Here is a 12272-nt window from a genome sequence, read left to right as displayed (position 1 = left end):
CCCAACGAATGGCAATAAACATATACACGATGTCTTTATCACATTTACGTCAATGCGTTCTGATGATATGTATGGACATGTATGCTACAGTAAATGGGTTAAATGAATCAGATTTTCACTTTGTAAATTTAAGACAAAAAGCCTAAATATTTCAGTCATTTTACAAATTAACTGATTTAACTTTGACTGTCACATATATGTCTTACAACGAGACGGAAGAACATGACATACCAAATATACTTGTTTCCTGCGTTTGTTTATTAAGCGATAATCTATAACTTAGATAAAAACAACAACATTTGTTTCATTTCCCGGATTGTATAAAAACCCATGCCATCGGCTCGAGGGAATTATATTAAGTCCCAATGTAATTGCTTGCGGTGCCATGTATAAGGAACATGCAGCGGGGCGCACCCGCTGGAAGTCTTCATGTCTTTGAAACTGCCTCGGGTGCTTGCTTGCCGACGACCAGGATCATGAGGTTTATCGACCAAATCTAGTGATAACCAATCTAATCATTGGCCGATTACCTTGGATTAGCTCCTTCAGAATAGTGCTAAGTATCTCAGGTCTTCACAAGGCGTCATCAAAAGAGCTGCAGATGATATTCGAGGCACTAAAACTGTAGTCAATATGAAAAGCATACACCCTCTTTGATCATACCCACCATGGGCCTTCTGACGACCGTTATCTAAAAAATATGCAGGGAATATGACTATACTAGCAATTTTTTCCAACACAGCACTAAGATCCCAGCTAAAAGCCAAGCAATGTCTTTATTCTCATATTAGTTATTTTCCCATTCCGACCTTCGATTTTCGCACTGGTATCTAGCGCTAATCATGTCGTTAATATCTTTATAGCTGGTGTCAGAGGCTTTGCGTAATAAATGACCTTATCTGGCTGTAGACAAGCGGGATTGCTGGCGTTTTATCAGTGTTTTAGTGGCTCTTGGGTAGCACCTGATCCGTATTAAGGTGACTCGGCTCATCATCGGTCTGAATTACTGCGAATTCACCTCCGCACTGCCGAACCCTTAATACCCAGAACGAAAAGAAAAAAGGACGTGGGTTTTACTTAAAGCAAATACGGTACTTAACGTTGTAATGACATATTCGCATTACTCTTTAAGGTTTGTAGCGTCTGGGGTACTAAAATTACATGTTCAATACATGCCAGGAGACAGTATAATCAAATCCAGCTTTAGAGATCGACTTGGTGTGTGGCGGTCTGTAGATATATGAATCCTTTGTTCATTATAATGTTCTCGAAAGGATTCTTTCAAAAGCATTTTTCACGGCGAAAAGGGTTAATTTTCACAAGTTGTAATGGCGAGAGCTAACCGGTTTTGTCACCATCTATGTTAAAGGAGCAATGTCGTTTCTGAGCTGTTCTCTCTTGTTGGCCATTAAATGTCCATTTCTCGATTCGGTGAGATACTAAGCAGTAAACTGGATGCATGGTCGCGGCGACGTTGAGTAAAGAAATTGGTATTCTTTGATGCCAACGTCTAATGTCTCTCCAGCGGTCAAGGTTACCACGAACTGTCAACACGGACTTTATTCCACCCTTGACGTGTAAGCATCTTATATGTTTGTTAATGTTCAAAGAATGCAGCGTACTTTATGTATACGCCATATCGTGGGTGATCCTTGACACAAAGGCCAAGATTATAGATGGACTCCCAAATCTCCTGAGCTTCGGAATGTATCACGCGTGATTCGTAAATCCTATATGATATACTTGTATATCTCGGACAATACGCTTTTGGCACGGGGATGTGTTAGGTGTGTTGAAGCCACATGATTATCGTGGCTTGACCGGTGGTCAGTCGAAGGGAGCATCGAGGACAATAGTAAAGGCCACAAGGTCACAGTCGTTTTATGGTTCTAGCTCATAAAATTAAAATTTGTTCTTTACGGGTGAGTGGCATCACTTTAAGCTGGTGACCCTTTGATGGGGCCGAGATAGAATTGATACAGCTTTATGTCCAGGCATGCCTGCTTTTGTTAAGTACCCACGTCAGCAGATGGGGTGTAAGTCCACGTCAACTGATTAGGTGAAATACTGACACATGGCTTTCGGTTTCGTTTTTGAACGTCTACGGGAACATCGCGAACAATGAACTGGTGTTGTATGGATGGCCAAATTGGTGATTTATTTGTGTTATTTTATGATGCTATCTTGAGATGTATCGAATTTCGGTTACATTAACAGTTTGCTTTGAACGAGAGAACCATATGCTGTTTTACAAGCACAATCTGTACAAGGCTTCAGCTGACTGGTACTATACTAGTAGTGTTGTAGGTTTCACGACGAAACTGATAACGAACTAATTGTAAAACTAGATATTTGCCCTAAACCTGGTCTACAGATGGGTATTGTTGAATTTGTAATTGGAAACAACAATAGGCGGTAGAATCAATATTTTCCAACAGGCATTCATACTGGTGCCCACCTGTGGACTTTAGCATAACGTACGCATGTGAAATAGCAACGCATTGTATCTGTCGAGCCGGTTCTCGTGAGCGACAACGGATAAACGTACACATCGAGGCCATCGAGGGCATGTTTATTTTCAACCTGCGAGTCCCGACATGATTATATTCGTTTGTTTTAAGATCAAAGTATTTTCCACTAACCGTGTGCCAAACTCATAACAGTACAGGATCATAAAGGGACTCCTGGAATATGTAAAGAGATTTGACATCGTCTTCTCACGTGTGTACGACAGTTTGGAAAGTTAATATTTCGTTGTTTGAAATGTTTTTAGTGCATTGCAGTGTACGGGGTTCACGTATTATTGCGAACGGATATTGCATTTAAACAGACAGCGGTAGGTATTAAGTGGACACGGGGGAAAGCACGTGGATGTAAAGCATCTTTATGTTGGACACTGTCGTGGGAAAAGTGTTCCTTGTGTGAAATGTAGTTGAATCAACCGACTTGTGAACTTGATGATAGTAAAGTGGACACAACTAATTGGGTTTTATACAGTTTCATGCTATGCTGCCATAATCCAACCCCTATAAGCATTCAGCTTTAAGACTGACAGTAACCAAAGGGTCTTCTGTAATAAGCGTGTGATAGAAAGGCACAATTATATTCATTAAAGTTTGTTTGTTTGTTGTTTAACGCCGCACTCAGCAGTAGTCCAGCTATATGACAGCGGCCTGTAAGCAATTGAGGAATCATAAGCATCAATCTACGCAAATGGGAAATGATGACATGCGTCAACCAAGTCAGCGAGCCTGACCACCCGACCCCGTTAGTCGCCGCCTACGACAATCATTGTCGCCTTTTTTACGGCAAGCATGGGTTGCTGAAGACATATTCCATCCCGGATATCACGGGTCCATTCGGTAAAGGGTAAATGGACGAGCCTGGTGCCGCTTTGGACACTGTTTCAGTTCTATCACAAGGTGTCGGCTTCATGTGGGAGGAAAGTCCGACATAGTGCAGGGCGTAGATATTTACCACTTTGAACTTTGAACAGAACGCCAACGCCGGGGAATTGCCTGTATCGACGCTCCACGGATACCCGAGGGTGTGGAATACAACACAGCGGTCACAATGATAGGAATGGATCACTTAACATCAGTGATGACACTAGGAGTGGTCAAACAAGGGTGAGCGTGTCCTGCCCTCCCAGTAGCACCCGCCACTCATACGATTTGTATAAGAAAGGAAGTGTTGTCTGACGAAACCCACGAGCCCGTGAACGGTGCTGACAAACCAAGAAACGGGATCTTTTTAGTTAAGAGAGATGCGTGTCGTGATCTAATTTGTTGAACGCCATTCAAGAATACTAGCAACGCCTTTCTTCCCCAGGAAAGTTGTCAGCTGGGCATGGAACTTTAAAAAGCATGTTAGAGACAGTTTCAATTTCCTAGTCTTCCTCTCCGAGCAAATATTGTGGCACGAAGATTCATTTTTTCCCGTGTATAGCAAATTCGAGTCTGATAAGCGTCATTGACATAGTAACCCCAATTATCTCAAATAATTACAAAAAAGTATGTTTACAAATTCCTATTCGACATCAAGGGGGATGTGGACGAGTCGACACGCACTGATCCGATGATCAAAATTTCTTGTGCCTTGCCGAGACATCCTTCTAATTATTACGTGCCGAGAGAGACTCGCGAAGCCCTCTAATCAGATTCAGGATATTAAATCTCTGGATAGCGATCCATGTTGCGTAATAGCGATCCGGGGAAGATACGGCGTTATACCAGCTGGGATGCTTTCACTTAAAGCGACGAAAGCAAACAGTGGTGAGATGGCGTAGCGATACGCTGTACTTGAAGAGCTTGTCGATAGCTGTCAGTCTTTGTCTATTTCGTGGCAGGTTATTGTTGACCCTTTACGTTAAGTGATTGTTTGGGTGCAACATCTTATCTCAGCGTATAGATTGCGATAGATAACACTTTTGACACCCGTGAGTGATTGCTCGTATCACGAATACATTACAGTAATTTCAGAACATGTCTTAGTACGCTGTGACAGTAGGTATCAAAGCGGTTAGATCTTTCTAAGGAAAGGATTTAGCTCTGAAATGAGTCTTTTGAAAAGTTTCGTTCAGATGAATTGCTACTCTATGCCATTTAAGATCATTATTTATTTTACTATTCTTAAAAGACGCTTTGATAGTAAAAACTCAATGTTGAAATAATCTTATGTACACAAACTTCTAGGTATTCGATCCTATCCAATCACTGATGAATTTACGAGTGCGTTTTTTTTAAATTTCAACATTATCTTTCTAAGTCTGAAGGGGCTCAGTTGTGAAAGAAATCCACTTTTGTATATGTACCGAACCCGTTCCATAGCTTTCTGAGCAATCATTCCGTATCCCAAGTGTAAACCGTCAGACCAAATACCTCTTTAAGCCGCAGCTGTGCGAAGCATGGGATTATTCTCCAGCCAACGAGGAAATACCGCCATTTTGTGTTGACTTTCGTTAAAGTGTGCAAATATCGTCAAATCTCGAATTATGAAGACGGTGCGCGCATGTGACTGAAATCATGACAGTGCAAATATTAAAGCTAGGATAAACTGTCTGTGCAAAAAATAGAAAAAAGGAAACGCGAATCCAAGTTTAGATCCGCAGACGATGGGGCCCATTACCCCCGTGATAACGTGGTTACGTTCGATGAGGGCGTATGTGTAGCGTCGTTGATTTGATAAACGTCGCCAGATTGACTATAATTATATCCCATCTTCTTGCACAATAATTCAATAGATAACACCAAGTGTTTGCAATTTATTTGACGCGGTTGTTTAAATTACAAGCGATTGGTACCATCTAGAGGATGGCAATTGTAGATAAGGTGCCTAATCCGTTGAATGGCCGGATCATGATTCCTCAGTCCGCTTTCATCTTTTTGTATCAACCGACACATTCACCAGAAGGGTGGACGTTCGACACGGCGTATCACACCATCTTTCAGACTCATCCTCGTTTAAAAGCAGTCTTGAGATTTAAATAGAATTAACTTCAGCGAGACTGTTAAAATAGGTAGTAGTGTGAGCAGATTGAATGAAATCTCATTAGAAATTTAAATGAAACGTTGACATCAAAGATCGGGTATATTTTAATGAAGAAAAATGCTTCGCTTTGATTCCGCTTATTTGAAAATAAGATTTCCGCACAGTCGAACATTCCTCGGAAAACAAATGAAATCACTTTTAAATCAATTTGAACTTTACCGCGTGAAGGAGACTTCAAGAAGACGGCTTGATAAGATGGATGTTCAGAAACGCGATAAATATACCCCACGCATGTAATCGCAATAAGCCTGTATCATATATAGCGTAAGTGCGCTGCTGGCGCTGTCTATATGTACCAGGAGATTGAACAATACTTTAGGATAGATTTTAAAGTCATAGCTTGGGGACAAAAAAATGTAAGTACTTTAAGCTCGGATTATAATTCGAGAACAAATACTCTGTCCAGTTACAGCTTAAACTTTGAAACGGCAAGGAATCATTCGTTAGGAGGCTTACACAAAACATTCAGATTTTGAAACATCATCTCAAACGACTACCGTTCTCCATTAAGTAGCAAGTATATATTAGTACCTCATGTTGAAACCAATCATAGTATGTCCCTTCAGAGATAAACTTTTGTTATTGCGCCATTGAACTTTTTGTAGTGAGGTCTCCTATTTTCCTCGAGCGCAACTGCCTGAGCTAATGGCTGTGTGTAACGATGATGATGCTGTAGGAGATGTTGCCGACACTGCGGCCTCTTGGACATGTGTATTAATACATTTTACCATTTCATTCGCTGAGACCTTGGACATTGAAGAATCAGTAGCTTTTTTCCGTCTGTTGTTCGCCTCTCGGCGGATCGCATTACACAGAGCTCTTTAATTATAAGGGTCAGCTCACATATTCAGTCCGAATGCCATTTTTTTCTGTGTGGATTTTTTCCCCAAAAGTGTCTTACAATCATTATTCGTGGCAAGTTTACTTTTATTTTTGAATTGAATTGTTGAAAGGAAACAGTTTTTATATAAAGTTAGACACGGCGTCGTTTGAAGACATTTTAGTTCCTCAAAAAGTGTTTTGAATTTATTAACATTTTGTTTCAGTGAAGCATGTATTAAATTTCATCAAAGTGAACTGGGTCATTTCTATATCAATAAAATATACATGGCAGTAAATATAACGAAGTATATAAATAGGAAAGATATGTTTTTACAGTCATAGGCTAAAAAGGATGTCGGGAATATATTATGATGTAAGTGTTCTTTTGATTGAACTGTAAACGTTTTAGATAATTGTTAGAAACATAATACTTTATCTGAAGAAAGGTTCTATGTAAAATATTAATTTTGTTTGTTTATGACGGTGCTTAAAGAAATAGGATCGGTTATATTACATCTTGATTAGGGCTAATTTAAACTATATATGTTTAAGGCTAAAATATTGCCCTATGAATGAAACAAGTGAATTCATGCACATGTTAATGAAGACTTTCAATATACCATTGAAACTGTTCGAACAAATATCGTGTATTAAGGACCGATGCAACGAGAGAGCCCTTGCTTGGATACTTATGTGTAAGTCGTCAGCTGTTTGCAAAGGTTGAGTTATGGTTGGGATCACTAAAGCGTGCCAGCATTTTGAATAATGTATTTTGAATATGAACATTAAAGTAATAATTGAAAACAAAACGAAAAGTAACCTGCAGGGTAAAAGAGTCATGAAAGGCCAAACGTTTCATCCATGTAACGTCAATGGAAGGTGACTGAAAACAGTCAGCACATGTCGGGGACTCGATGGCCATTTTGCTGAATTTTATGTTTTTGGGACGGACAAATCTAATATAAGAAGATGTCACGCAATATGATAGGAAAACGCCCCAAGACCATTACAGCTGAAAACTCTTTTTGTAGGTCACGTTTCTTTCTGTTTTATATTGACTTGTGGATTTCGATATTTTTGTTCAGCATGGCGTTTCCACGTCTTGCTAAATGTCACTTCATGGTACAGTGATAAACTGCTCAAAGCAACCATTGTAATAGGATGTATTTTTTAGATATTGTATTTCAATAATACTAACAGTCTATAAAGAATATATACTTATTCATTGTTTTATATGTCCAATATCTTTATTGGAAATGTTCTACTTTAACTGCACATTAGCGGGAAACTGAGTCATATTCATATTTTAAGAGCAGTGTTTTCAGATATTTCAAGTGATAATTGCCGATTAACAATTCAAACAGCTTTATATTTGTTGAACGTTTCTTTCCATCGAGAATTATTGATCCTCTTGTGCTAGCGAGGCACGGATATGTCTATGTCTATCTAAGCGTGGGTTCCTTTGCCATTTAGCCAGTCTATAAGATGACAATAGTACCTTGTCAGTTCCAATAACGACAATATGTCTGACAGAATAGCACCACAGTATGCGTCAATAAAGGTAGAAACGGAGTCATCAATCTGCTCAGTCTACACCAGAGGGTGAATTGACCAATTTTTCACCGGTGCTCTCACCATATTGATAAAATCTTCTTCGCTCGGTCTGATTGTGGTATGGACCTTTTATCATTAAGAACTCTTATATTTCTGAGCTCCTCGCCATGCAGCTATGGATCATTATCACTCAATATTGATGCATTAGGAGAAGTTGAACCTTCTCGAGAAGGAGCTGCAGAATAGGGGATGTTATAGGGTGTCCCGTTCGTCTCAAAAGGTCGAACACCCTGACTCATTGTTTCGGCTTTTCGTAGGAATGGACGTTTCTTTGTAGGCGCGTGTTATGAAATCGAACACAAGTTTAAAATGGCGCATGTGAGCATAGCTTCAGGCTGTTGCATTATCATGCGAGATTGTAAGAGCGAAAAGCAAACATGTCGTTTGTCTAAAACCAGGATCTATTGAAAATGAAATAAAATGGAGGATTTGTACAACACATACAAAACCAGTCGGATATGATTCAAGGGGGATTTTCTTTGAAAATTGGTGTCGTTATAGAGAATCGATCATTATATCTTGGCATTGGCCAACCCAGCTCCAGAATTTCCTGCCCTTAGATGGGACATAAGCACGGAGATGTTACGCTATTAAAGAGGCATGTAGTAACTGGTATGGTCCCATAGTGGATACAAATTTGCAAACGATCGTCTGTTTATTTTCAATTTCATTCAATTTGTAAAATCCTTGATCCATAAAATACGAGGATGTGATGTTTACTCCACCCAGCGCGAGCCAACTTTGAATAGAAATGTCCTATTCAGTAATTCTTTCATTGCATTTTGCGCAATTTGATAGAGATTTTCAAATATCGAGCTGACAAGAATTGTAATCAGCGATGGTCATTGGAACCCAGGAGTTATTAGTTTGTTCATTTCGTGCAAATCGAATGCGTGTGTTAGCACTATCCTTGCGTGTTATATTTCATGAAATTTGTTACTCGCAGATAAAAAAATCTTTATTCGGATTATTTACATTTCAGCATCCCCTGCATCCACAGATGGATGACATTCAGAGCAACTCGTCAGGGGAGCTAACTGCGAGCGACAGCGGCCGGGGCGGAAGTGAAGAAGATATTCAATTGCCCCCTCTGCCTGAATCCGAAGGTGATTGACAGAAATATACAGTCATAGAATTTACTTTGGCAAGGAAATTCATTACCAAATAGATAGCACAGTAAAATGTCATGTCCACTTATACCGGTATGTAATACATATGCATAGGTCATCTGATTTTACACTGATAGCCCCTGGTTATCATAATTGATCTGTGACCACTAACCCCATGCTCGTGGGTTTTACTAAAGTGGTAACCGTCTGAGACCTGTATCACTTCGGGTTGTCCTCCAACGTCAAACTTACACGCCCAGATGTAACTTGAATACTGTTGAAAGCGGAGTGAAACACTTCAGTTGGAGACTGTTTTAAGAGCATTGTTCATTATGTTATATTTTTATGCTTTTACTTAATTTCTGATTTGTACTCTTCCCAGGGGAATATTCTTGCACTGATGACCCACATCGATTGGCTGTGGAAATGAAAGATCGCAGAAGCCACAGACACGGTAACCGGCCATTAAAAGATGACCCAACCTTTCAAACATTTGTGCCTCGTCTCCACCCGTCCTTCAACACACAGACACAAGTCAAACCGTCTTTCATTCGACCAATCAAAGAGCAGGAATTGCCTCTTCAGGAAAAGCGAAAGTCTCGAAATCTCAGCATTGGCTCTATTGATGACCCACTGCAAGTCAAACGGAACAGCATTGGGAAAAGGGTCACGTTTGCAAACGAGGGATTGACACAAAGAAATCTTCAAAACCTCGAGCGTATCCTGCACACGAGTAACCATATTCCCCCGACAAACAAACTTGCATTTCTGTGTGACAGTTCAGAGCTTTCCAAGACAGGAAGCGATGTGACATTTGCCAATGGCGGAAGCTGGTACCCCAGAGTCCCCCGTAGCCATGACGACGATGACAATACCACGACTTCCGGTAGTTATACGCTGAACCCGGAAGACATTGATGAAATGTTTTGTGAAACCTACCCTGTTTCTTGAACTAACTGTGATTATCTTTCTCGAGTTGTGACATGAGGTTTCTCTCGCGTTTATCTTTTTCAGAGCTTGGAATATTTTGCCTGCTATGCAGCTGAACTCGGCCAACAACGAGGTGCGTGTTGTGAAAAAAACACCCGTACATATCTAAAATCATTGCTCAATTTGCATTTCAGTCATGATGTATGTTTGAAATCTACATCTGAAATCGACATGGAGATTATGGACTGTGAGTAACGGTGCTTGGCTCCTGCTTGTATATTTCGCTATTATATACACGATGATAGCTGTCAATCATTGTTAATTTAAAATTATTTAATAATCCACTGTTTCTGATTATTAGTTGTTTCCGTGGTTGATAATATTTGTTCAATGCCAAAGATTTTGTTGGTCTTTCCTGTTATTTCTAAGTTTGTACATACAGCAACATGGCTACAAATTGGAACAATCGTTTTGTGATTACTAGCCTAAAAGCAAGCACGCCTACTCTGCGGTGTTAGTAAGCTTTGTACAGAACAACGGTCATAATACTGGACTCATTCGTTTTGGAACTTTTTCAAACGTTTGTGAAACGTTACAAAATATTCACAAATATATCCATTTCATATAACATTAGATTATCAATTCATATTCTTTCGGGGTATTTACATAGTTTCATAGTTACTCTGTTCTTGAAACTTCATAATTTAGATGTATTCATTCAATGTACATTGTATGTTTATAACGGCGTTTTTTGTCATAAAAGAACAAACGTTGCCTGACTTTCTGCGCCTTACTATGTCACGTCGGAACAATATCATCGTCCATGTACACATATAGATATTTATACCATATGTGACTCTCATACGAGAGTGATTACACTTTGCAGTAATGAATCCCCTGAGATCGATATCGTGGCTTCAGACTAGTCTCGCCCAACCGTGTTTCATAGTCAGACATACCATTATAAGAGATTTCATACTGTTGTGTTCGTATACAATCAAACCTTTTTAGCTCGAATTCAGTTACCTCGAAATAATTTAATACGAAGCATTGTTATGTCACCGACAGAATCCTGATCGTACTATCGTCGGGTCATCGTTATCTCGTGCTTCGGATAATTCGATATGTTGACTTCGAGTTAACAAGATTTCAATGTGTATTAATGTGAAATCAACATGTCAATGTATGGTATATTTTCGAAATGTATGAAGAATCATTTCAAACGATTCAACCATGTACAAGAATATTTTCCTACTGGATTAACATGATAGGTTGTGTAAGGTTACAGATTGCATCTCGTTCTCTGCTTGTTCATTACAGATACGCTGGCTTGACATTATGAATTTGTATTAGCGCTAGTATTCAGGGATAGTTAACTAGTAGTCAGCGTTATTATCCTAGCATAAAGTATTAGTCGTGCCAGTGTCATATTCTATATGATAATACATTATCATATGCACTGGTAGACCAAGTTAGCTCGACCGGTATTCGACGTGAAATGTGATAGGGCTAGTATTGAACGTTCGCTGAAATAATACACCCATATACCTTCACTGCCATGACAAAGGATGGCCTATTAATATTACAAATATATATTTCATTAAACACGAGTTGTTAAGAGGACACCGTGTTATATTGAAAATTTTATTCACTGACTTTCTTGGATTGCTATTGGTTGATATGTTATATTAAGGTCGGAGAGCTGCATGTACGGGATGATATTTTAGATTCTATATAAATGTCCTGTGATGACGCCCATCACACAACATCATGCATTCTACCATCATGGAGAGCCATTCGTGTTTTGTTATGCAAATCTTTATCATTTCACCATTCCAACGGCGCTGAGGCTCGTTATCTGATGTTGCTATTTTGGCATATCGTGAACAGTATTTTGTAAATAAATGTGCATTGTATCCTGAAATGTCTTTGCATGTTTTCTTTTTCCAAGAATGTGGGCTACATGACGCCATTAATAATGTTAGAGAGAGAGAGAGGCATATGTGGCTTATGAGACACACTTGTAAAGGCATTACGTTCACGATCATAGTACATGAATAAAATTGAAACTATAATTGAATATAAAATCAAAAATATAATTATTCGCATCAACTGAATTATAATAAACAGCACACTCTCACATACACATTAAAAACTATCACTCAATAATAAATAAGGAAGTGAATGTTGTTTTCGCCGCCAGGATAACCTGTTCTATATGACATGGCAAGGAACCACCACACTCTC

At 39.3% G+C, this 12272-nt stretch overlaps 1 protein-coding gene across 7 annotated transcripts in view; it reads left to right on the top strand.

Moving 5' to 3' along the window:
- Positions 1 to 11949, top strand: part of LOC124139842 (protocadherin-9-like) — a 133982-nt gene extending 122033 nt beyond the window's left edge. For all 7 annotated transcript variants that reach the window (XM_046507219.2, XM_046507216.2, XM_046507217.2 and 4 more), the window contains 2 exons: positions 8969 to 9092; positions 9478 to 11949. In XM_046507219.2, the coding sequence (XP_046363175.1) occupies positions 8969 to 9092; positions 9478 to 10046 (693 nt within the window). In that variant the 3' untranslated portion in view covers positions 10047 to 11949. The remainder of the gene's footprint in view (positions 1 to 8968; positions 9093 to 9477) is intronic.
- The last annotated feature ends 323 nt before the right edge of the window (positions 11950 to 12272 follow it).

The sequence above is a fragment of the Haliotis rufescens genome, unplaced genomic scaffold (genome assembly GCF_023055435.1).
Source record: "Haliotis rufescens isolate VD_foot unplaced genomic scaffold, xgHalRufe1.0.p SCAF_7, whole genome shotgun sequence".
In the NCBI taxonomy this organism is placed as follows: Eukaryota; Metazoa; Mollusca; class Gastropoda; order Lepetellida; family Haliotidae; genus Haliotis; species Haliotis rufescens.
This window is presented reverse-complemented; position numbering and strand designations above follow the sequence as displayed.